General features: G+C 48.7%; 1 protein-coding gene across 1 annotated transcript in view; it reads left to right on the top strand.

The window, feature by feature from the left end:
* Nucleotides 1–4,391: 4,391 nt before the first annotated feature.
* LOC116579348 (zinc finger protein 345-like) overlaps nt 4,392–21,024 on the top strand; it is a 30,454-nt gene continuing 13,821 nt past the window's right edge. Inside the window, exons 1-3 of the mRNA XM_032324594.1 lie at nt 4,392–4,620; nt 7,137–7,263; nt 11,456–14,286. Coding sequence (XP_032180485.1) covers nt 4,588–4,620; nt 7,137–7,263; nt 11,456–13,866 — 2,571 coding nt within the window. The 5' untranslated portion in view covers nt 4,392–4,587 and the 3' untranslated portion in view covers nt 13,867–14,286. The remainder of the gene's footprint in view (nt 4,621–7,136; nt 7,264–11,455; nt 14,287–21,024) is intronic.

Here is a 21,024-nt window from a genome sequence, read left to right as displayed (position 1 = left end):
CCATAATACCCCAATTATATATGGGCCTGAAATTGTTACTCTTCTTATGGCTGTACACCTATCTGAGGAGGTATCTGTAATTTGCCCCAAAAGACATCAAAGGATACTGTTAGGGCCGATTTAATGTTAAAACCTGTTTAACTATTAGGGCCTGCTTAGCCAGAGCAACTCCATATTGCCTAGGTAGCCATATTGTTGTTTACATCCACGGACTTCATTCTGGGAATAAATGCCCCCATAGTTCCTGGTATGATTCCGGGTATTGATTCTGGGAGTAAACGCTTTAACAATAGAAGCCACGTACTTTGGGTCTGCAGTTATGCCCTATTAAACCAGCCTGTGAGATTGGGAGGGGGTCACTCTCTTTGGAGGCGGCCCTGACCGGTCAGTCTGACTTCTAATGCTTGGCATAGAATAAAGCTTCACATAACTTTCACTTTGTCTCAGTCTCGTTCCTTTGATAGCAGACTCCAACAGATACAACCTTAGAATCTAAAGGAAACAATTTGGTAAACTCTGCAGCCAAGCAGGCAGCACAAAATAAACAAACTTTAAGTCTTGTACCAGTCTGAATTCCAATAAACTCCAAAAGTCCAGTCTCTTCTGCCCAAGAAATGCACAGGACTGGCTTGTTAATCATGAATGGAAAATCTTTATACCCAAAAATAACCAGTGGAAGGTAATACAGGATTCACACCAGGCTACTGATTTGGGTAAAAAGGCCATGGAAGTGACAAAAACTTTGCTAAAAAAAAAAAAAAATTGTTCCTAGGGTTGGATTCCCTTGGTCCCTACAAAGTGACAAGGGCCTGTCTTTTATTACACAAATTTAAAAGATGGTCCTACAAAACGGAATAGACCTTAATATCTTCACAGCAGTTAAAGGAGGCCCAGAATTAGATGGCTGTCTCCTAATAGGATCTAAGGGTTATATGGCTCTAACTTGTGACCCTGGCTTCCCCTAGGCTGGATAGGCCACTGTACTCTGGGTTTTGCCTGGATGCATGGATGCATTATTAAAACAATTATCAACCCTGGGCACCTGGGTGGCTCAGTGGGTTAAAGCCTCTGCCTTCGGCTTGGGTCATGATCCCAGGGTCCTGGGATCGAGCCACACATCAGGCTTTCTGCTCGGCGGGGAGCCTGCTTCCTTCTCTGTCTGTCTCTTTCTGCCTGCCTCTCTGTCTACTTGTGATCTCTGTCAAATAAACAAACAAAATCTTAAAAAAAAAATTATCAACCCAGCCAACCTTCCAAATGTAAAATGATGGTGGACATGTCCTGTGTCTCATTGATATAATCACCTAACATCCATTATTTTCCCTTCTTTGGAACTGGACGATGTTGTTTGGCATATAGAAACCCTTAAGTACATGGTCAAAGCCCTAGATGACACTCAAAATAGCATTTCTCGATCAAATACTAAAATAACATAAATGTGTGAAGTGGTTCTACATAACAGAATGGCATTAGATGTTTAAACTGTTACACAAGGTGAAACCTGTGCTAGCATAAAAACAGAATGCTATATATATGTTCCTGATTACCATAAAATATTTTTGGGTTTCTAACTGACATGAATTCTCAAACTGGTACTTTAAATGACCTCTTTCCTTTTGTGATTGATTTAAACTCCCAGATTGGATGAAAATGATAATAGGTTAACTATCAAAGGAGTCTTACTGAGACTTCTCCTTGTAATATGAACCTTATTTTGTTGTCATTTCCGGTGTCTCCCTGCCTAGTGTCAAGACTCCTTCACTGCTGTAACTCCTAGTAAACAGTTGATCCTTTCTACTCAAGAAGGTTCATCTATGTTGACCGCATTAGCATCAGCTGCCTCTCCCTTTTGTAACTCTCTTATACATTCCCCACCTGACCAATATTGACCCATAGGTAGGGACATCTCTATACCCCACTTCCATAGGAAGACTTTACAGATGAGACCTTCCACCTTCAACAACCTTAAAGATTTAAGAATCAAAATTGTTCAGGGGGAAATGTTGAGGGGACAGAAAGAGAACAGGGGACAAATCAGAAGCTGACACTCCACACACACACACACCCCTCCACGGGGTATGTGTGACATTCCTCAGGCACTCTTGTTGCCCTAAAGGAAGAACAAATAGTTAACTTATAGAGATCAAAATCCTACAAGATAGGAGTCTTCCTCAGTTTACCAAACACAAGAAATTTTTAAGAACAAATCGTTTGAATTAATGGTCTAGCTTCCAGAAGAAAATGTAAATAAAATTAAATGTCCTTATAATTTGCAGCCCATTAACAGAAACTTGAAGTTGGCAAAATGTAATGTTCCTCCAGGAAGGTCCCAACTATCTTACTGTTTAATGCCTTAGTGGAGGGGTAAACAACCTCAACGTGACAATGGCAAGGTCTCTGGTATCCTGTGAATCTTCTATAAAATATGAAAGTTCCTTCAAAACCTCCCTTTTCCTTACCTCCCTCAACTCCATGGTATATACCTGCCATCCCTCACAACCCCGAGGCAGCAACTCTTCCTGCCCACGGGTCTTGTCCCCATGTTTAATAAGCCACCATTTGGGGGCACCTGGGTGGCTCAGTGGGTTGGAGCTTCTGCCTTCAGCTCCGGTCATGGTCCTGGGGTCCTGGGATTGAGCCCCATGTCTGGCTCTGCTCGGCAGGGAGCCTGCTTCACCCTCTCTCTCTCTCTGCTTCACCCCCCCTCTCTCTCCGCCTGCCTCTCTGCCTACTTGTGATCTCTCTGTGTCAAATAATTAAATAAAATATTTAAAAAAAAATAAATAAACAACCCCACCATTTTGACCAAAGAAATATCAAGAATTCTTTCTTGGATATTGGCTCCAGACTTCACCCCAATGAACCTCATCTATAATCCAAATCCACATCACATGGTTCCATCACACCAGCCACATCCTAATGTAGACTTCATATTTCTGCATTCAAGTTTCCTGTCCCTCCTTGAACATAATAAAAGCCACTTAAGGCAGGACCACTTGTCTTGTTATTATGTTTCTCCATATATCTAACCCAAAGTTCTGAAAACCCAGTATGAGCTCAAAGCACATTTGTTAGAACAGTGATTAAAGATGAAATTTGCACTTAACTTTAGTTTTAACTTTTCCAGTTGTCCAAAATGTCCTGTTTACTTTTCCCTCCAAAGTACCATGAAAATTAGTGAAGGAAGCCACATTTAAAATGGAGTCAAGGGCGCCTGGGTGGCTCAGTGGGTTAAGCCGCTGCCTTCGGCTCAGGTCATGATCTCAGGGTCCTGGGATCGAGGCCCGCATCGGGCTCTCTGCTCAGCAGGGAGCCTGCTTCCCTCTCTCTCTCTCTGCCTACCTCTCCATCTACTTGTGATTTCTCTCTGTCAAATAAATAAATAAAATCTTTAAAAAAATAAAATAAAATAAAATAAAATAAAATAAAATGGAGTCAATTGGCCCTGACTGGGGAGATTTCTCACAGGTAGGACATGCAGAATCAGCAAGAGGAAGGAAGATACTTGCTTTTTTTTAATCCTTCTAAAAAAAAAAAGACTATTCATCTGAGAGAGAGAGCGCCCTCGAACAACCTGGGAGAGTGGCAGGAAGAGAGAGAGGGAGAAGCAGACTCCCCACAGGGAGGCTCATGTGGGAATTGATCCCAGCTTCCACGAATCAGGACCTGAGTTGAGGTAGAGTTTAACCGACAGAGACACCAGGTGCCCCAAGGTACTTTTTATGTGATAACGGAGGATGGTTTCTTGGTAGGATCCTAAGCTCCTTCAAACAAAAGAAAAGATATCTCTCCTGGTCACAGACGGACACACTAACCTTGGCATCCAGCCAATGAAACCGCCATCCCCTCTCTTTTCTTCCATGACGTTTCATAGTTAGCCACCCTCGCCGATATCCTTCTAAGAGGTAAGAAAAGCTAATCTATTCTCTTCAGACTATCTTGTGGCTGGCCCCAGTGTATTTATTCCTAGCTGAAATTCCTCTGTTCCTGAAGAAACTCAGTTTGCTAGTAAATATAACTGCCCATTCATACTTAAGGTTCAGAGTAGTATAAGCCTCACCGTTTCAGGAATGACAAATGACACATTTTGATATAAGCAGCCTCACAACGTCCAGTCACATTGGGCTAGCACGATGACATGCTCTTTTTGATTCTGCCTTTTCCTAGACTTGTGAAGCCTTTTGCGAAAAAGTCTCTGAGGTGACAACCGTGTATCAGCTTCTCCTGACGTGAAAGGACACCTAGGATACAGAATTCCAGGGTGCGCCAGTCTCTGAGACCGCCAGAAGCTTGAGAGCCACCCCACCCGTAAGAGCGTAGCGCCTGAGGACGCAGCTGGGAGCCAATGAGGGCCGCGAATACGGCATTTCTAGGCGTGCGCATCCGCTGCGAGCGGGACTTCCGGCCTCGTCCCCGCCCGCGGGGTTGTAGCCGGAGGTGAGGTCGGTTTGTCTCCTCAGGTCCGGAGCGCGGGTTAGCATCGTGCTAACTGACCGTGAAGACCCGAGGAGCGGCGCTCTCCTCGCCGCACACAGTTGAGCCCCGGTGTCCGCTACCCTCCGGCCCGCTGCCGGCGCAGCGAGTCCGATGGCGGCGGCCGCGCCCAGGGACTCGGCTAAGGTAAACACTCGTCCCCGGGCCCTCCCCGCCGGCCCCCACCCAGACCCCGAAGGCCCGAGCGCGGGGCGCCTGCTCGCGGCCCTGCGGCCCAGGCCCGGGTGTCCGGAACAAGGAGGCGCCGGTGGGCGGGGGCCTGTGTGGGAGCGCGGGCGGGCCGCGGGCGGGCGCGGCCTCCGGGCTGAGGGGCCGCCGGGGCGGGGGCTGCAGGGGGCCCGCGCCACCAACCGGGGAGGGCGCGGCTGCATTGGTTCCGTCAGAAGCTGGGTGCGGCGCGGTTGCTGCCTGCCGAGGCCGTGTCTGCTGGCGGTGAGGGGAGGTGGTCTAACCCGGGTGTCAGGGGGCTTTCTCGGGCCGCGGAGAAGCGCAGCCGCTGGGAGTGAGCGCGCGGGCAGGACGCGCAGCAGGAGGGACTCGCGATGGTCGCTGGTAGTGGCCCGACCGCCACCTTGTCCGCTCTGGATGTTGGAGAAACTCTGAGAAGGGCTGAGGCGAATTGTGCGTGTCGCAGAGGAGAGGCGAACGAGGGGAGTGAGGGGAACCTCGGGGCTTTTGGTTGGTGACGCTTGAAGAGAAAACTGCAGAGATTTTATCGCAGAGATGTTGTTTCTGTGGGAGCGACAGGGAGCAGCGTTTGGGACCGAAGAAGCCGAGTCAAAGCCGTAGCCAGTGTGGGGAAGAGAGAGGTCGTCTTTTTTTTTTTTTTTTTAAAGGAAAGGAATGAAAGGTGTTACGAATACCAAGCCCAGGAGACTAAACTAGAGGGTCCAAGTATAGTGGCTTCTCATTGGCTGAGCTCTTGGGTGGGGCGATCATGAAAAGGCTGTCTTTGGGGGGGGGGGCGGTAGTGATGTAGTATCCCCAAATAAGTTCAAGTCCATCTCTTTCTGTTGGACCCGCAGGTGATACCACCCACTATGGTAGTGTCTGAGCTGCCCCCAGTGCAACCTCCCGACCCCAATTTAGGAAGATTGCCCCTCATTAATTTTCACAGTTCTAGCAGCTGAAGGGAGGGAAAGTCCCATCAACCTGATGGACGTTAACAGTAAGTTGCTTATCTTTGGGAGTGTCCGAACGTGTTTCCACAGTGTTAGGTGACTTAGGTGTTTCAGAAAATGGTAAGTGATGGCATCAAGTGGGCAGCTGGACAGGAAATTATGGGAAACTGGGGGAAAGATTCATGATGGAGAGTTTGAAAAGTGATGGCTGCTGTGTGGACCAGGGTGGAGACTGGGATCACATTTGGGAAGGGAACGCAGAGTGTCATGGCAATGCTTCTAGTAGGTCAGAGGGACCTAGTAACATGTGCTGAAGAGTGGTTTTCCTGCTCAACTCGTGGTCGGGGTTGCTGGGCGTTGTGAACACAGGTGAAGGAGAGAGGCAGTGATCTGGCAGATACACGGACAAGCCTTCCGTGGGATGCTGGGACAAGTGATAGCTGAGGACATGGGGGGGGGGTTGTTTGTTTGTTTGTTTGTTTAAGTAGGCTCCATTCCCAGTGTGGAGCCCAACAGGAGTCTTGAACTCAGGACTATGAGATGGAGACCTGTGTGGAGATGAAGAGTGAGATGCTGAGCCCATTTAGCCACCCAGGCGGCCCCTCCTGCGAGTATTTGAGAGGCTGGAGCTGCTCTCTCTTCAGTGTTCTAGGACTTCACCGGAATTTTGTGGTCAGCTTTTATGGCATCTGGAGTGTTTCGGAGTCTTCCTGCCAGAAACGGTCTGGGGCAAATGTCATTTTTGCTTTTCTGTGCCTGGCAGAGAGGTCCTTAGGGCTGGTTGTTTTCAGAAAGGTCCAATAGTGGATGGTTGGTTCCCAACTGTGGAGGGCCAGCATGGGTAGTAGGGGAGTAGAAGACGGTGTAGGAGGAACCTAGGTAGACAGTGGTTGTGAGTGTCGTGCTGCAGGGAGGATTAGAGGCAGGTGAGGAGGCCTCTCAGCAGCATTTGAGGCTTTCCCTCAGTTGGGATCCTTGGGAGTACTGGGGTGGTAGTTGGAACCTGTTTCAGTTTGTCACATAATCCTTTGGTTGTCATGTGACAAGGACAAGTGTGAGTCAAGGGAGAGTCCTTTGGAAGGTGTGGGCTTTCATCTGTGGGGTCTGAAGACATGAGAGAGGTCCAGTCTACAGAATCATGTAGACCTGGAGAGGAAGTGTGAGCTAAGGGACTCAGGGTCCTGGTATTGAAGACTTCCTGGCAGAGCAGAGCCTGTAATTGGCTGTCTTGAGCGCACACCTGGGAGACTCCATGAGAATATCCTGGCAGGGGTTTGGGACTTGCAGGCCAAACCCAGAGCTTAGATTGCTTCCATGTGTCCCCTGCGTGTTACCGCTGAGCACTGAACAGTGATTGGTGGGAAGGTGAGAGGAGAGCAGCGTTAGAGGCACCAGGACCTGGTATTATCTGAGGAGGGGAGCTGGGCTGGCAGGAGAGACCGGGGTGGGTGTGTGGGTTGCAACGCTGCTGGGTTCTCAGAGAAAGAATGCTCAGGGTTCCATGTTTTCCTTTCATGGTAGTGTGGTGTGACCTTTGAGGATGTGGCCGTGTACTTCTCCTGGAAGGAGTGGAGGCTTCTTGATGAGGCTCAGAGACGGCTGTACCACCATGTGATGCTGGAGAACTTTGCACTTGTATCGTCACTGGGTAAGGCCCTCGGCGTCCCCTTGACCTGCCCTGGACTCTGTACCCTGCGGACTCCCCTCCTCCATTCTTCAGGGGAGGGTTTGTCCTTCTCTGGTGTGGACTGTGTTCACTGGGTGCTTCCCTGGCTTTCTGGGCAGTTGCTTTTGTTGCTGGCCCTGAGTTGTTGGTGTGCCCTTCTGTCTGCCCGCAGTCCCAGTACCCGCTGCGCTGAGTCCTGATCGGGTAGGATCGCAGGTCAGTGGTCCTGCACTGAGGCTGATGGAATGCACCTTGCTTGCCCTCTCCCTGGCTGGGACCCTGTATCTAGATCCGTGACTCATCGATGGCCTAGGTTTTGACCTCTCCCTTAGGTGACATTTCCCTGTGCCTGCCTGTGCCTGAAATTGGAGGCATTGGTATGCGCACTGCTGTAGTGGAGCCTGGGCCGTTTCTCAAGAAGGTCCTGTGTGGATCTTTCTATAATGTTTACATCTGTTCTTCTCCCTGGCCGCCTCCATTCATGTTTGTGAGGTATGATGGACAAATCAAATTCTATGACTGAAAGTGTTACATAATGATTTCATGTAGTTCAGCATTATCAAGTTCTTACCAAAATGAAGTGAATCAGTATAGCCATCACTGGGCATCAGTACTTCTTGTGCTGGTGAGAAATGGAAGATCAACCCTCTGAGCAAATTTCAGGGCTACAGTGCAGTATTAACTGTAGTCAGCGTGCCCTGTGTTAGTTCCTCAGAAGTGAATCCTTTTGTCGTTGAACGTGTGTCTCCCTGACCATCCTATGCCCTCCTCCTCACGTGCACAAGTGCTGTCTCAGTCTCTCTTTCCCAAATAAATGGGTCCTTTTCTTTTCTCAAAAGTAAAGAGGACATACCTGTAAATAATGCCATACAGTATTGTCTTTTTTGCATAATGGTTTCACGTGGCATAATGTTCTTCACATTGAGGCAGGTGGCACTGTGTAGCCATGTTGTGGCAGTGAGTCTGCTGCCTTTTTTATTCATTTTATTGTCTTTTTTAAAAAAGATTTTATTTATTTATTTGTCAGAGATAGAGAGGAGTGAGAGTGAGCACAAGAAGCAGAGTGGCAGGCAGAGCAGAGGGAGAAGCAGGCTCCCTGCCGAACAAGGAGCCTGATGTGGGACTTGATCCCAGGACGCGGGGTTTAGTACCTAAGCCGAAGGCAGCCACTTAACCAACTGAGCCACCCAGGCATCCCGTTTTTTATTGTCTTATTTTATTTATTTATACATATATGTTTTTTAGATTTTATTTAGTTATTTGAGAGAGAGACATAGAGAGTGGGAGTGAGGAGGTCAGAGGGAGAAGCAGACTTCCCCTGGAGCTAGGTGCCGGGTGTGGGACTTGATCCCGGGACTCTGGGATCATGAATTGACCTGAAGGCAATTGCTTAACCAGCTGAGCCACCCAGGCACCCTGTTGCCTCTTTTATATGTGAGATTTCCTGCATGCGTGTGTTCAGTAAACGTTCCTTTCCCCACTTTTTAGATTGATTGATTGATTGATTATACAAGGGGAGAGAGAGCATGCCCATAGAAGGAGGGGGAGTGACAGGCAGAGGGAGAAGCAGGCTCCCCGCTGAGCAAGGAGCTCAGTGTGGGACTGGATTCCAGGACCCTAGAGTCATGACCTGAGTCAAAGGCACTTAACGGACTGAGCCACTCAGGCGTCCCATATTTCCAAAATGTTGTTTGTCACCTTACTATTTTGCTTAGTAATTTTACATATTTTTGTTGATCTCTACACCCCCTGTGGGGTTAGAACTCACCACTCCGTGATCCCTAGTCGCATGCTCTACGTGCTGAGCCTGGCAGTCCCCCCATAATATTCGTTGTCACTTTAAGCCTTGGCACAGACTGAAAGATGTTGCTCTTGTGGGTGTTGTGAACGGTCCTGCAGTGGATATGGACATGCAGGTAGTTTGTGCAGATAGTGGTTTTGTTGCCTTGGGATACACACATAGCTAGAAATGGCAGTGGTGGGGCATAGGGTAGTTCAGTTTTCCCGTTTCTGTGTGCTCTCGCTAATGTGTTCCATGTTGACTTCCCTAATTGATGGCCAGCAACAGCGTTCAGGGGGTTTGCTTTTCTCCATATCCTCACCAGCCCGTCTTAGCTTTTTGGTAATCGCCGTTGTGAGAACTACGAGGTGATACGTTGTGGTGTTGGTTTTCATTTCTCTGACGGTTAGTGAGTGTGAGCTCGCATTGGCGCCTGAACATCTCCTCTTCACTCTTTGGTGTGTTTCTTTGGCTCTGCTGCAACTTTTCAGTTTGGCATAGTGGTGCTTTTGCTTTCGTGACCTATGCTTTGGGTGTCCTGTTCAAAAAAATCCTTGCCAGGGCTAAGATTAAAGAGGCTCTTCCCTCTCTTTTTGCCGGGAGCTTTATGGTTTCCGGTCATGGGTTTCAGTCTTGCATCAACTGCACGTGTGTTTTTAGGTACTGTGGGTGGGGATCCACCCCTACTGTTTGCATTTGGGGAGTCCGGTTTCACAGCAGTGCGAGAGAGGGTATTTTTCCCTCTTGGCATAATAGTGAAAGAGTAGTGGACTGTGTGTGGCCATCCTTATGGGCTTTTCCTTCCTCCATTCCGTTGTTCTGTTTTATTTTCTTTTTTTTAAAGATTTTCTTTATTTGACAGACAGGGATTACAAGTAGGCAGAGAGGCAGACAGAGAGAGAGGGGGAAGCAGGCTCCCTGCTGAGCAGAGAGCCCAATGCGTCACTTGATCCCAGGACCCTGAGATCATGACCAGAGCAGAAGGCAGAGGCTTTAACCCACTTAGCCTCCCAGGCGCCCCTCCGTTGTTCTGTTTTTATGCCTTTACCCTATTGTTTAGCATCATCTAGCTTTGCAGTCCGGTTTTAAGTTCAAAATTGTGCGGCCTAACGATCGGATCTTCTTTCTGAGGATTCCTTGGGCTTTAGGCTTTGGTTGATTTGGTGGCAGATGTCCCAGTGTCCCCTGTGGAGCAGGACGCTGGGGGCTCTGCTGAGCAGGGACCTCAGTTGCACCTACCCTGGGGCCTGTGGAGACAGCCCAGGCCTTATTGCGCACCCATCCCCACATGTCTCTGCTGATACAATCTGCAGGGATTTTTCTGTGTGCATGTGCCCTCTTTGACGCTCCCCCGTGTACCGGTCCGTCTTAATTGGACTGTTGATCCCACCGAGGCTCATTTCATTCATGGCCAGCTATTGCCTTTATTTTTCTTGGAGGTAAGGATGATACCTCTCCTTCTACCTTCCCGCTGATAACAGTCCCACAGGACATTTTTCTGTGTGGACTGTGTCCTGAGTAGCTCTGCGACAGTGCTGGCAGTGGGCTTGGCCTGTTTTCCATCAGTTCGTCTGTCTTCCTGGTGCGCTCTAGTTGCTCCGTTAGGGCTTCAGGAGGAGTGCCTTGTGTACCAAAGCATGGACATGCCCCAGACATGAGCAGATGGGCTTAGAGGGAACCTGTTCCTTATGAAATGGCCCCTGGCAGCGGTGGCACGTGAGGCCTGTGTTTGATCATACTGGGCACCATTCTTTGCTCAGCCAGAGTTCGGAGCCATTGCCGATGGCCACCCCCCCATTTCTGTCTTTCCTTTCTCGCTGTTGACCTTTCTTTTGTCAAGTGGATTCTACTCCTTTGGTAATTCTGTTTACTCAGGTAGAGGGATAATCCCTGCATCTCAGGCATCCAATCTCACTCATTCTATCACTGCTCTTTTTGTGTATCTCAGCATTCACACGCAGGCATTTTAACCAACTAAGCCACCCAGGTGTCCCCACACACAGGCATTTTGAAATGAGATAGTCACTCAGTGTCCTTAAACTGCCCTTGAGTGTAGTCCATTTCAGGTGATTGGCTTGTGCTCAGCCAGAGGCGAGCAGCAGCAACTGTGGTACACAAACCTTTGGGCAGAAAATAAGCTGTAGACCTTGGCTCTCTTCCTTGACCTGCCCTAGTTTTCTGTCCTCCTAGTGTGTTCTCCCTAGTACGTTGACGGCTTGGGCCCAGAAATGGCCCAGAAATGCCCAGTGGCCTGTCCTATAGTTGAGTTTCTTCTCTTGTGTGTGGAAAAGCATAGTATACCATCCTGCCTAGATGAGTCGGGTGCATGTGTGTGATGGGCTCACCCCCTCGCTACAGCCAGCACATATTTCACCAGCATTTCTCTGCCTTCAGGTTGCTGCTGTGGAGCAGAGGATGAGGAGGCCCCCTTTGCACAGAGCGCTTCTGTAGGCGTTTCACAGACCTGGACGCCCAGGGCTGCTCTGTCTTCCCGGAAGACCCACCCCTGTGAGATGTGCGGTCCCGTCTTGAGAGACATTTTCCACTTGGCTGAGCTCCAGGGGAAAGAAAACAGCCAGAAATGGTTGAGGTGTGGGGCCTGCGGGAAACAATTTTCTTTCAGTGTGAAGATGGAGCAGCAGCAGCAGCAGGAGCAGCCCGCGGGAGCAAAACCATTCAGAAGCCGTGTGGACAGGGCCTCTGCTGTCAAGAGCTGGGGATCCGGTGGTTCGGGAAAGCCCTTTACCTGTGGAGAGGTTGAGAAGGACTTGCTGTCTGGCTCGGGGCATCTGGGGCAAGAGGCCACTCGTACTGGGGAGAAGTCACACACGATGCCCCACTGCAGGGCAATGTTACGACACGGAAACAGTCATGGCACTTGGGGCCAATGTAAGAATGCTTTTGGTCCCATACACACAGATACTCGGGAGCAGGGTGTCCACCTTGGTAGACAGTCCTTTGTGTGCAGTGAATGTGGGAAAACTTTCAGGTACAAATCCTTATTTGCCATACACCAGAGATACCATACTGGAGCACGACGTCATGAGTTTGGTCCATGTGGAAAATCCCTTGGGCAACGACCAACCCTGAATGAACATGGGAAGACTCAGGGTGGATCCAGGCAGTACACGTGCAGCAAATGTGGGAAATCCTTAGGTGGCAAATGTGTCCCCCTTAATGTCCAGAAATTGCCCAGTGGAGGGAAAAATTATGTTTGTAGCGGGTGTGTGAAATCTGTCAGCGGTAGCTCAGTGTTGAATACTCATAGGGTTCAGTCTGGAGATAGGTTTTATAAGTGTCGCGTATGTGCAAAATCTTTTCCGTCTATGTCTGCCCTCTGTTATCATCAGAGAACTCATGCAGTGAAAAAACAGTATGAATGCAGTGATTGTGGGAAATCTGTTACTAGTAGGTCTGCCCTCCGTTCTCACCAGAGAGTTCACACTGAAAGGAAGCCTTATAAATCCAATGAATGTGGGAAATCTTTTGCTGGTAGTTCTGCCCTACATTATCACCAGAAAAATCACAGTGGAGTTAGGCCTTATGAGTGCAGTGATTGTGGGAAATCTTTTGCTGGTAGTCTTGTCTTACGTTACCACAAGAGAGTTCACAATGGGGAAAGGCCTTATGAGTGCAGTGAATGTGGCAAATCATTTATGCGAAAAACTAGCCTCAGTGTACACATAAAGGTTCACTCAGGTGCAAGGCCTTATGAGTGTAATGAATGTGGGAAGTCTTTTACTGCTAGGTATTCCCTCCATTTTCACCAGCGTGTTCACACTGGGAAAAAGCCTTATCAGTGCCTTGAGTGTGGGAGATCTTGTACTAGCAGTTCAGCCCTCCGTAGTCACCAGAGAGTTCACACAGGAGAAAGGCCTTATGAGTGCCGTGAATGTGGGAAGTCTTTTACTGGTAATTCGGCCTTCCGTTATCACCAGAGACTTCACAGTGGAGAACGGCCTTATGAGTGCTGTGAATGTGGGAAATCTTACACTACCAGTGCTGCCCTCCGTTATCACCAGAGTGTTCACACTGGAGAAAAGCCTTATGAGTGCCATGAATGTGGGAAATCTTTCACCAGTAGTTCCTCCCTTCGTTATCACCAGAGATTTCACACTGGAAAAAAGCCTTATAATTGCAGTGAATGTGGGAAATCTTTTGTCACTAGTAAACAGCACCGTACTCACCAGATAGTTCATAGTAGAGAGAGACCTTATGAATGCCCTGAATGTAGCAAATCCTTTCCCCGGAAAGATACCCTCAATGTACACAAAAAGCTTCACTCAGGTGAACGGCCTTATGAGTGTAGTGAATGTGGGAAATCATTTACTGCTAGTTCTGCCCTGCGTTACCACCAGAGGCTTCACACTGGGGAAAGGCCTTATGAGTGTAATGAATGTGGGAAATTATTTACCGTTAGTTCTGCCCTCCGTTCGCACCAAAGACTTCACACAGGGGAAAGACCCTATCAGTGCAATGAATGTGGGAAATCCTGTACTACTAGTTCTGCCCTCCGGCGACACAAGAGAGTTCACACAGGAGAACGGCCTTACAAGTGCCATGAATGTGGGAAATCATTTACTGCCAGTTCTACCCTCCGTTATCACAAGAGAGTTCATACTGGAGAACGGCCATATGAGTGTAATGAATGTGGGAAATCGTTTACTGTTAGTTATGCCCTCCGTTCACACCAGAGTGTTCACACTGGAGAAAAGCCTTACCAGTGCAATGAATGTGGGAAATCTTTTATTAGTCTTAGTGGTTTTAGATATCATTACAGACTTCACACTACAGAAAGGATTTAAAACAGCACAGAAGGTCAAAATTCTTGCTTAGTAGCATTTAGGCTGCAGGACAACCTCTGAGGTGGCCACCTCCTGAATTGAACGTGGTTCCCCCAAAGGTCCCCATTGGAGTGACTTCCCATACAATCCAGCCATTTGCAGAAAAATTGAGAACCTGCATCGTGCTTTCTGATGTGGGTGCAGTCACCGCAAGATGGAAGTCACTGGCAGTGTCTGTGGCAGTGTCTAGCACCGGGCAGTTCCTGGTATGCGTACATTACCACCCCAACTTGGTAAATAATGCCGAGCTGTCCGCTTTCTCGACTGCTCATCCAAATTCTGGATACCTGGAACCTCTCGTTCCGTTCCCAGTTAGGGCATGGATGTGACCAGTGTTGATCCACAGTGGGCGTTGTGAGCTCTGGGTGGTGACTCGCACAAGTCCCATGGGTGTTGCTGGTCTCCTGATGCTTTGATGACTATTTGCAGCTTCCAGGTCACCACACAGGAATTGTGTGCCCCATGTTGCTCTGATTAATGTATCAGTAAGTGCCATGTTTGTTTAATTACCTTTGATCTTGGACATTGTGTGCACTCGAAGGGGTGGTTTGAAAGCAGCATCGGGCTCTCCCACATGAAGGAATGAGCAGATCGCATTCCATCCCATACTTTCTGTGTCTGAGAGGAACATTGCAAATGTATCAGTAATATTGACGTGCATATACATATGTACATACTCCAGCCTGTGTGTTAATTTGCGTTATAACCCAGGACCTTTGTGATGAGCTGAATTGTATACCCAAATCCGAATTTTGCAGTATGACCCCGAATATCTCACAAGGTGAGGATAGTTAGAGCATCTTTAAAGACATCATGAGGTTGAAGTGGGTTATTAGGATGGACTCATGCGGTATGGCTGGCGCCGTGAGAAGAGATGAGGAATCTGGCACCCAGGAATGACCATGGGCGGACACGGAATCCCCATCTGCAAGCCAAGGAGAGAGGCCTCAGAAGAAACTAACCCAGCTGACATCTTATGTTCAATTTCGAGACTCCAGATTGGGGTGAAATAAATTTCTTTTGTCTGGTCACCCAGAGTGTGGTGGTGTGTTACATCAGTTCTAGCTAGTAGGGCCTCCTCAGATCCACATCTGGGTTTTGTGGTCTGGGTGCCAGGAAGCTGTGTGTGCTCAGAGGTCACCGTGAAGAGGGAGCACTTGAGACCTTCTCCAGTGCTTGTGGAAACAAGAATATTTTGCTTGTCCACAGCTGATAGCCCAGGCTACTGGGCACTGTTGAGTGGAATCTCTACCCACATCCTTCACAGGAGCCTTGTGACCGGCTGTGCAGTTTCCACTTGGAACCCCCACAGGGGCGGGGGGACTGTAATTGGTAATCTAAATGATTGGGCAGTTAGGTACCTCAGAGAACACCTCAGGCCCCTGATGGGGTGTATGTCTTCCAAAAGGGTATCCCCAGATGATGTGCCTGGCTGGCCGGGATCACTGTTCATAAATACTTCACATTCAGACGCATAACCTGTGTAAGAGATCGTGGTAAAATGACCCATGAATTCTGATTTGCCCTCTGGTGCTTACTTGTCAAGGTGCAGGAGGAAAAAAGATAAAGACAAGGGACAATTTATCCTCCAGGGATGTAGCTTTTGTGACCTCTCCGAGCCAGCATACTTGTTGGAATCCTAAAGAACCAGCCTTTAGGGCTAAGAACACAGATCTTACTGGAGGAGGTGGTGCAGAGTCCTTTTCTTGCCTAATATCTCCCAAAGTCCTTGAATAAACCATTTGTCCCCTAGGTCGACTTCCCAGCTTTTTTTTTTTTTTTTTTTAAGATTTTATTTGTCGGAGAGGAAGGGGAAACACAAGCAGGGGGAGTGGGAGAGAGAAGCAGGCCTCCTGCTGAGCAGGAAGCCTGATGCAGGGCTCCATCCCAGGACTTGGGATCATGACCTGAGCTGAAGGCAGTTAATGACCGAGCCACCCAGGGGCCCTGAATGTATGTCCCTTTCAACAGTACTGTTTTCTTCTGGATGTATACCACTCTTGGTGTCTTCATCTGTTTGGAGCATCTGGGATATTTCTAGTATTTACTCTTTGCAAAGGAGTCACTCTGTATTTTCTTTATAATTCCTTTTTTTTTAAGATTTTATTTATTTATTTGACAGATCACAAGCAGGCAGAGAGGCAGGCAGAGAGAGAGAGGAGGAAGCAGGCTCCCTGCTGAGCAGCGAGCCTGATGTGGGGCTTGATCCCAGGACCCTGAGATCATGACCTGAGCCGAAGGCAGAGGCTTTAACCCACTGAGCCACCCAGACGCCCCTATAATTCCTTATGTGGATAGAGGTTTCATTTCATTTGTGCTAAAACTGAAAGGGCTGACGGGAGCCTGGGTGGCTCAGTAGGTTGATCCTCTGCCTTTGGCTCAGGTCATGATCTCAGGGTCCTGGGATTGAGACCACATTGGGCTCTCTGCTTCCCCCTCTCTGCCTGCTGCTCTCCCTACTTGTGATCTATCTCTCTCAAAGAAATAGAATCTTTAAAAAGGAAAAAAAACAACTTAAAACTAGAAAAAACCTCAAAGCACAGCGGTTAGTCATAGGTGACTGTGAACATTGTCCTGAAAAGGTCAAAATGGGGTCTGATGTGTTCACTGCTGCATTCCCTTCAGGTATGTATGAGACTTCCAGAATTTTTTCCTGACACTCCTTGAGAGGGTTACTGTACAAGACCAGTCTTTTTTTTTTTTTTAAAAGGATTTAACTTATTATTTATTTCAGAGAGAGAGAGTGAGAGGGAGCACAAGCAGGGGGAGTGGGAGAGGAAGAATCAGGCTCCCCACACAGCAGGGAGCCAATGCCCCGCTCCATCCCAGGACCCTAGGATCATGCATGACCTGTGCCAAAGGCAGACATTTAATGACTGAGCCACCCAGGCATCCCTGTCAGCCCCTTCTTTTTTTAATATTTTATTTATTTATTTGACAGACAGAGATCACAAGTAGGCAGAGAGGCAGAGAAAGGGGGGAAGCAGGCTCCCCGTTGAGCACAGAGCCTGATGCAGGGCTTGATCCGAGGACCCTGGAATCACGACCTGAGCCAAAGGCAGAGGCTTTAACACATTGAGCCACCCAGGCACCCTATTGTCAGCACTTTTAGTATGTGTGCATTGCTATATTGTAATTGCATTTCCTGGGGATTTCTGCCTTTCAGCCTCGTTTCATGTGTTTCTTTACCACATGTGTGTTTTCTTTGGTACAATTTCTGTTTTCGTCAGTGCCGTTTTTCTTTTCCTATGAGTTATGACTACTTCCTTTTCCTTTACAAATACGACATGCATAACAACGAAGATATACGTTGGAATTTTCCTCATTTGCACACGGTGAGAAATTTCTCCATGGATTCTTAGTCATCCTGGAAGGCTATTTCCTCATTTTTCCCCTCAGATCCTTTGTGTCCTGCCCAAGGTCATGGCCCCAAACACCTTACCACGTTTAAGTCCAGGGTGCATTCCTACTGTTATTGGAAGCCTGTGCAAAGTCTAGGCATTCAGAAATAGAAAAATGCATCCCTGTTTTGTGCTGCTTGCCGATTTCCAAAGTATAAATTCTGCCACTCTGGGAGCAGGATGTGCCCAGAGAAGGTGCTGAAGGACGAAGTGTGTGTTTGGGGGAAAACTAACCTTTGGCATATGCAGGCAGGAGACTTCACAACACTGGGCAGACAGCCCCTGTGCGGGCTGGGAGCTGGCTGAAGGTCTGCAGCAGCCTCACAGGCAGGAGACGTTAACCCTGAAGGGCCAGAGGGGAGGCACGTCTCCGAACACCCTGACTGGTGACTGAAGACCCAGCTGGTCTCACCTTGGATCGACAAGCTTGTGTCCACCCTCTCAGTTCAGAGTCGCTTCCTCCGATCCCACCCAGTACACTGGAAGGTTTTCCTGCGCAGGTGATTCCCCCCAAGTGATTTATTTCCTTCTCTCTTGGTAGGAGTCGACTCCTCAAAAAACAGCTGACTGGGGGAGACTGAAGGGACAGTAGGGCCACCTCTGGCAGCTGCCTGGCCTAAAGGGACTGGGAGCCAGGTTAAGCGAGACCTTACCCAGAGGACTGGGATCAGTGCTGGCCTTCCTCTGTGCTGGAAGGACAGGAACAGGGCTTCTACCAGAAGGAAGAGCGTCCCCAGGTCAGGCGAGTTCATGTGGGAATGCAGGGGGTCGAGGATGCTGGGTGGGAGGGCACGTGTGGTGCGGGGACAGGGGAGCACCTGCAGGAGGGTGACACAGCTGGAGATGGTTCAGGAAGGACCCTCTGTGCTGAGTCCCTTTCTTCCTCTGGAGCTGATGTTCCCACTTTTGGGTCCCGAAGGTATGCCCCGCCCAGAGCTCCGGTGGTTGTGTCCAGGTATGAGACATAGCACGGTCCAGAGATGAGTCTGCAATTCCTCCCACGGGGACCAGCATGTCTGCTGGCGTCTTCTGGTACCAATGAGGTGTAGAAGTCTGGACTAATCTCTTGCAGATTAAGTTGTCCACGATTATCTTTAGGGGAAAAAACCTCAACAAATTATGGGCGGTCAACAAATGGGACTTTGTTATACTGATGGTGGGGGGGGTGGAGATGCAAAAGAATCTAGCCTGGGGGTCCCAAGCAGAGTAGGTTTGGCCACTCCCTGCAGAGAAAGCAGAGGCGCTAAAGCAGAAAGGCATCTCAGCAAGCCTAGCACAATAGCCAAACCACTCAAAGATTGTCTCCAATGTGCCGAGATCGCTTCCATGTTTAGAGAAGGAGAATGGGAGGCTAAGGTGGGTGGGTACATGCGGGTAGTCAGTGAAGGTCAAGTAGATCATAGTCCTGGAGTCAGTCTTGGGTGTGGACGTGCTGGCTCAGGGAAATCCTTAGAGCGAGGCGTGGTGGTTTTGACTCCCATTTGGGCCTGCCTTGCCAGCAGGGTCTTCCGTTTGAGTCAAGAGACAAGCTGGAAAGAAGCGTACGACTTGAAAGTCTGAGATCAAAACCAGGGCAGCCGAGGTCCTCTCTTCGTCCTAAGGAAAGCAGTGTGTATGGGTGAAGCCACCCTGGGCCCTCCAGCCAACCTACTAACCCTGAAGGTTTAACAAGCGCCCTATGCTTCCATGATGGACTAACCTCTCTCTGTTCATCTACAGGTCATGCTCTCTCTCCTGGAAAGAGCTGAGCATTGTGCATGCCACAAAGGAGAACGGAACCTTCTGGGCGACCCGTAGACACTAAGGAAGGAGACCCCTTGTACAGCCGCCCAGCACTGTGGTAACGTGTGTAGCTGCATCATGGAGTGTGCGTGTAGTGCAGAAACGTTTCAGACCTCTGTCCTCCCTTTTCTGGTTAACTGCCCGAAGCTTTTTATTTATTTTTTTTTTTAAAGGTTTTTATGTATCTGACAGAGAGAGAGAGTACAAGTAGGCAGAGCGATAGGCAGAGGGAGAGGGCAAGGGACTACCCACTGAGCAAGGAGCCTGACATGGCACTGGATACCAAGACCCTGGCATCATGACCTGAACTGAAGGCAGCCGCTTAACCCAGTGAGCCACCCAGGCGTCCCTGCCCTAAGCTTTAAAAACCCAGTGTGAGTGAGGCAGAAAGGTTGGAGTTGGCCTCTGCAACAGGAGTCCACCTTCTTCCCAGCCTAGTGATGAAAACTCATATTCCTTTCCCATGATCATTTTCTGTGCTCACCAAAGAGTCGTAATCCCTTAATAGGAGAAAAACAGACATTTTAGACATTAACTTTTTCAGGAGAGAGAGAAATGTGTGCTGGAACGTTTCACAGCCTAGGTCATGAAATCCTGTAGTTGTAGAGGAGATTCTCGTGAATCACAAGAATACTAGGTGCCCCATCCACAGGATCCAGAGGAAGGAGATGGAATGTTTTCATGTGTTCCCTTGTTACATGGAAACTGGTTAATGCAAAAAGGGGGTAATTTTGGAGCTCCTCTCCAAAAGTCTGAGTCCATAGGTCTCAGTTGTGGGCAGAAAATCACCATTTCTAATGAGTTGAGGTGATGCTGATGGGGAGGTCAGTCCAGTGATGACACTGTGGAAGGAGGTTTCCAGGGAAGATGACACTGTCTCACTCCAGGCCCCAGTAGAGGGCAGCTTTGGTGGTACAGATTGGGGAGCGGCAGAGTGAAGGGTGCTAGTGCACAGCTGCTGAGTGCCTCTGCAGTGAGCCAAGCAGGCTGAAGCCTTAAAGGACTAGAGTTCCAGGGACCCGACTGCTGAAGGCTCCACAGGAAGCCACCTAGAGCCACCTGCCCCTTTTGCTTCCAACTCCAAATCCAGAAGGAGCCTGTTAGACTCAGGTGGCTCCCTGCCCTAGCCACTACTTGAGCAAACTGAAGCCAAACTGGGACCAAATTCTTATAAAAGCCTCCAGGGAAAGAAGCGGAAATGGAAGCTAAGGACAGGCCACCACAAGCAGGAAGTAGGCTGTCTGAATTGGGCTGTTCCCTACGTTACAGCCAATCATATAACATCTTTGCTTGGATTCCTTCAATTGGTCTAGAACAGCGTTTCCCCTAGTTTTGTTTGGTGCTGCCTGAATGGATTTGCTGTTTGCTCAAATAAACTCTTTGGGGGAACAAATTATTTTTGGTGCCATAAAGGTGATTTTCTTTAAGCACGGGGAAAGGACAGGTGGGGAGAAAGAGCTGCCATTTGGAAATTTTAATGCAGCTCAGTTTATCCTTTAACAGAACTAACAAAGACCCACATGACTCATCTCTGCTCAGTCGTGTTCTTAGGGCAACGGCTTGGTTTGTCCTCAGTGTAATGCTACAGCCTGGCCCCCTTCTCACGAAATACCCTCTCCTTGTTCAGACTGAACTGAAGGCAAGCTGAGGACAAAGCCGAAGGTGACTCCCCCACCGTGGGATATATGTGACATTTCTCAGGCTTCCAGGTTGCCCTACAGGAAGAATAAATGGCAAGAGCGCTCACAATCCTGCAAGGCCTGAGTCTCCGTTGGTTACAGAACCCTTAGTAATTTAGTAGAACAAAGTATTTCTCTCAATGTTTCAGCTTTCAGTAGAGAACTCATATACAATTAAATGTCCTTGTATTCTGCAGCCCTTTGACAGATACTTTAAGCAGGCAAAATGTCATCTTCTTCCAGGAAGCTCCGAACTC

This window comes from Mustela erminea, chromosome 19 (assembly GCF_009829155.1).
Source record: "Mustela erminea isolate mMusErm1 chromosome 19, mMusErm1.Pri, whole genome shotgun sequence".
NCBI lineage: Eukaryota > Metazoa > Chordata > Mammalia > Carnivora > Mustelidae > Mustela > Mustela erminea.
Note: the sequence above shows the minus strand (reverse complement) of the source record. Positions and strands in the feature narration are given on the sequence as shown.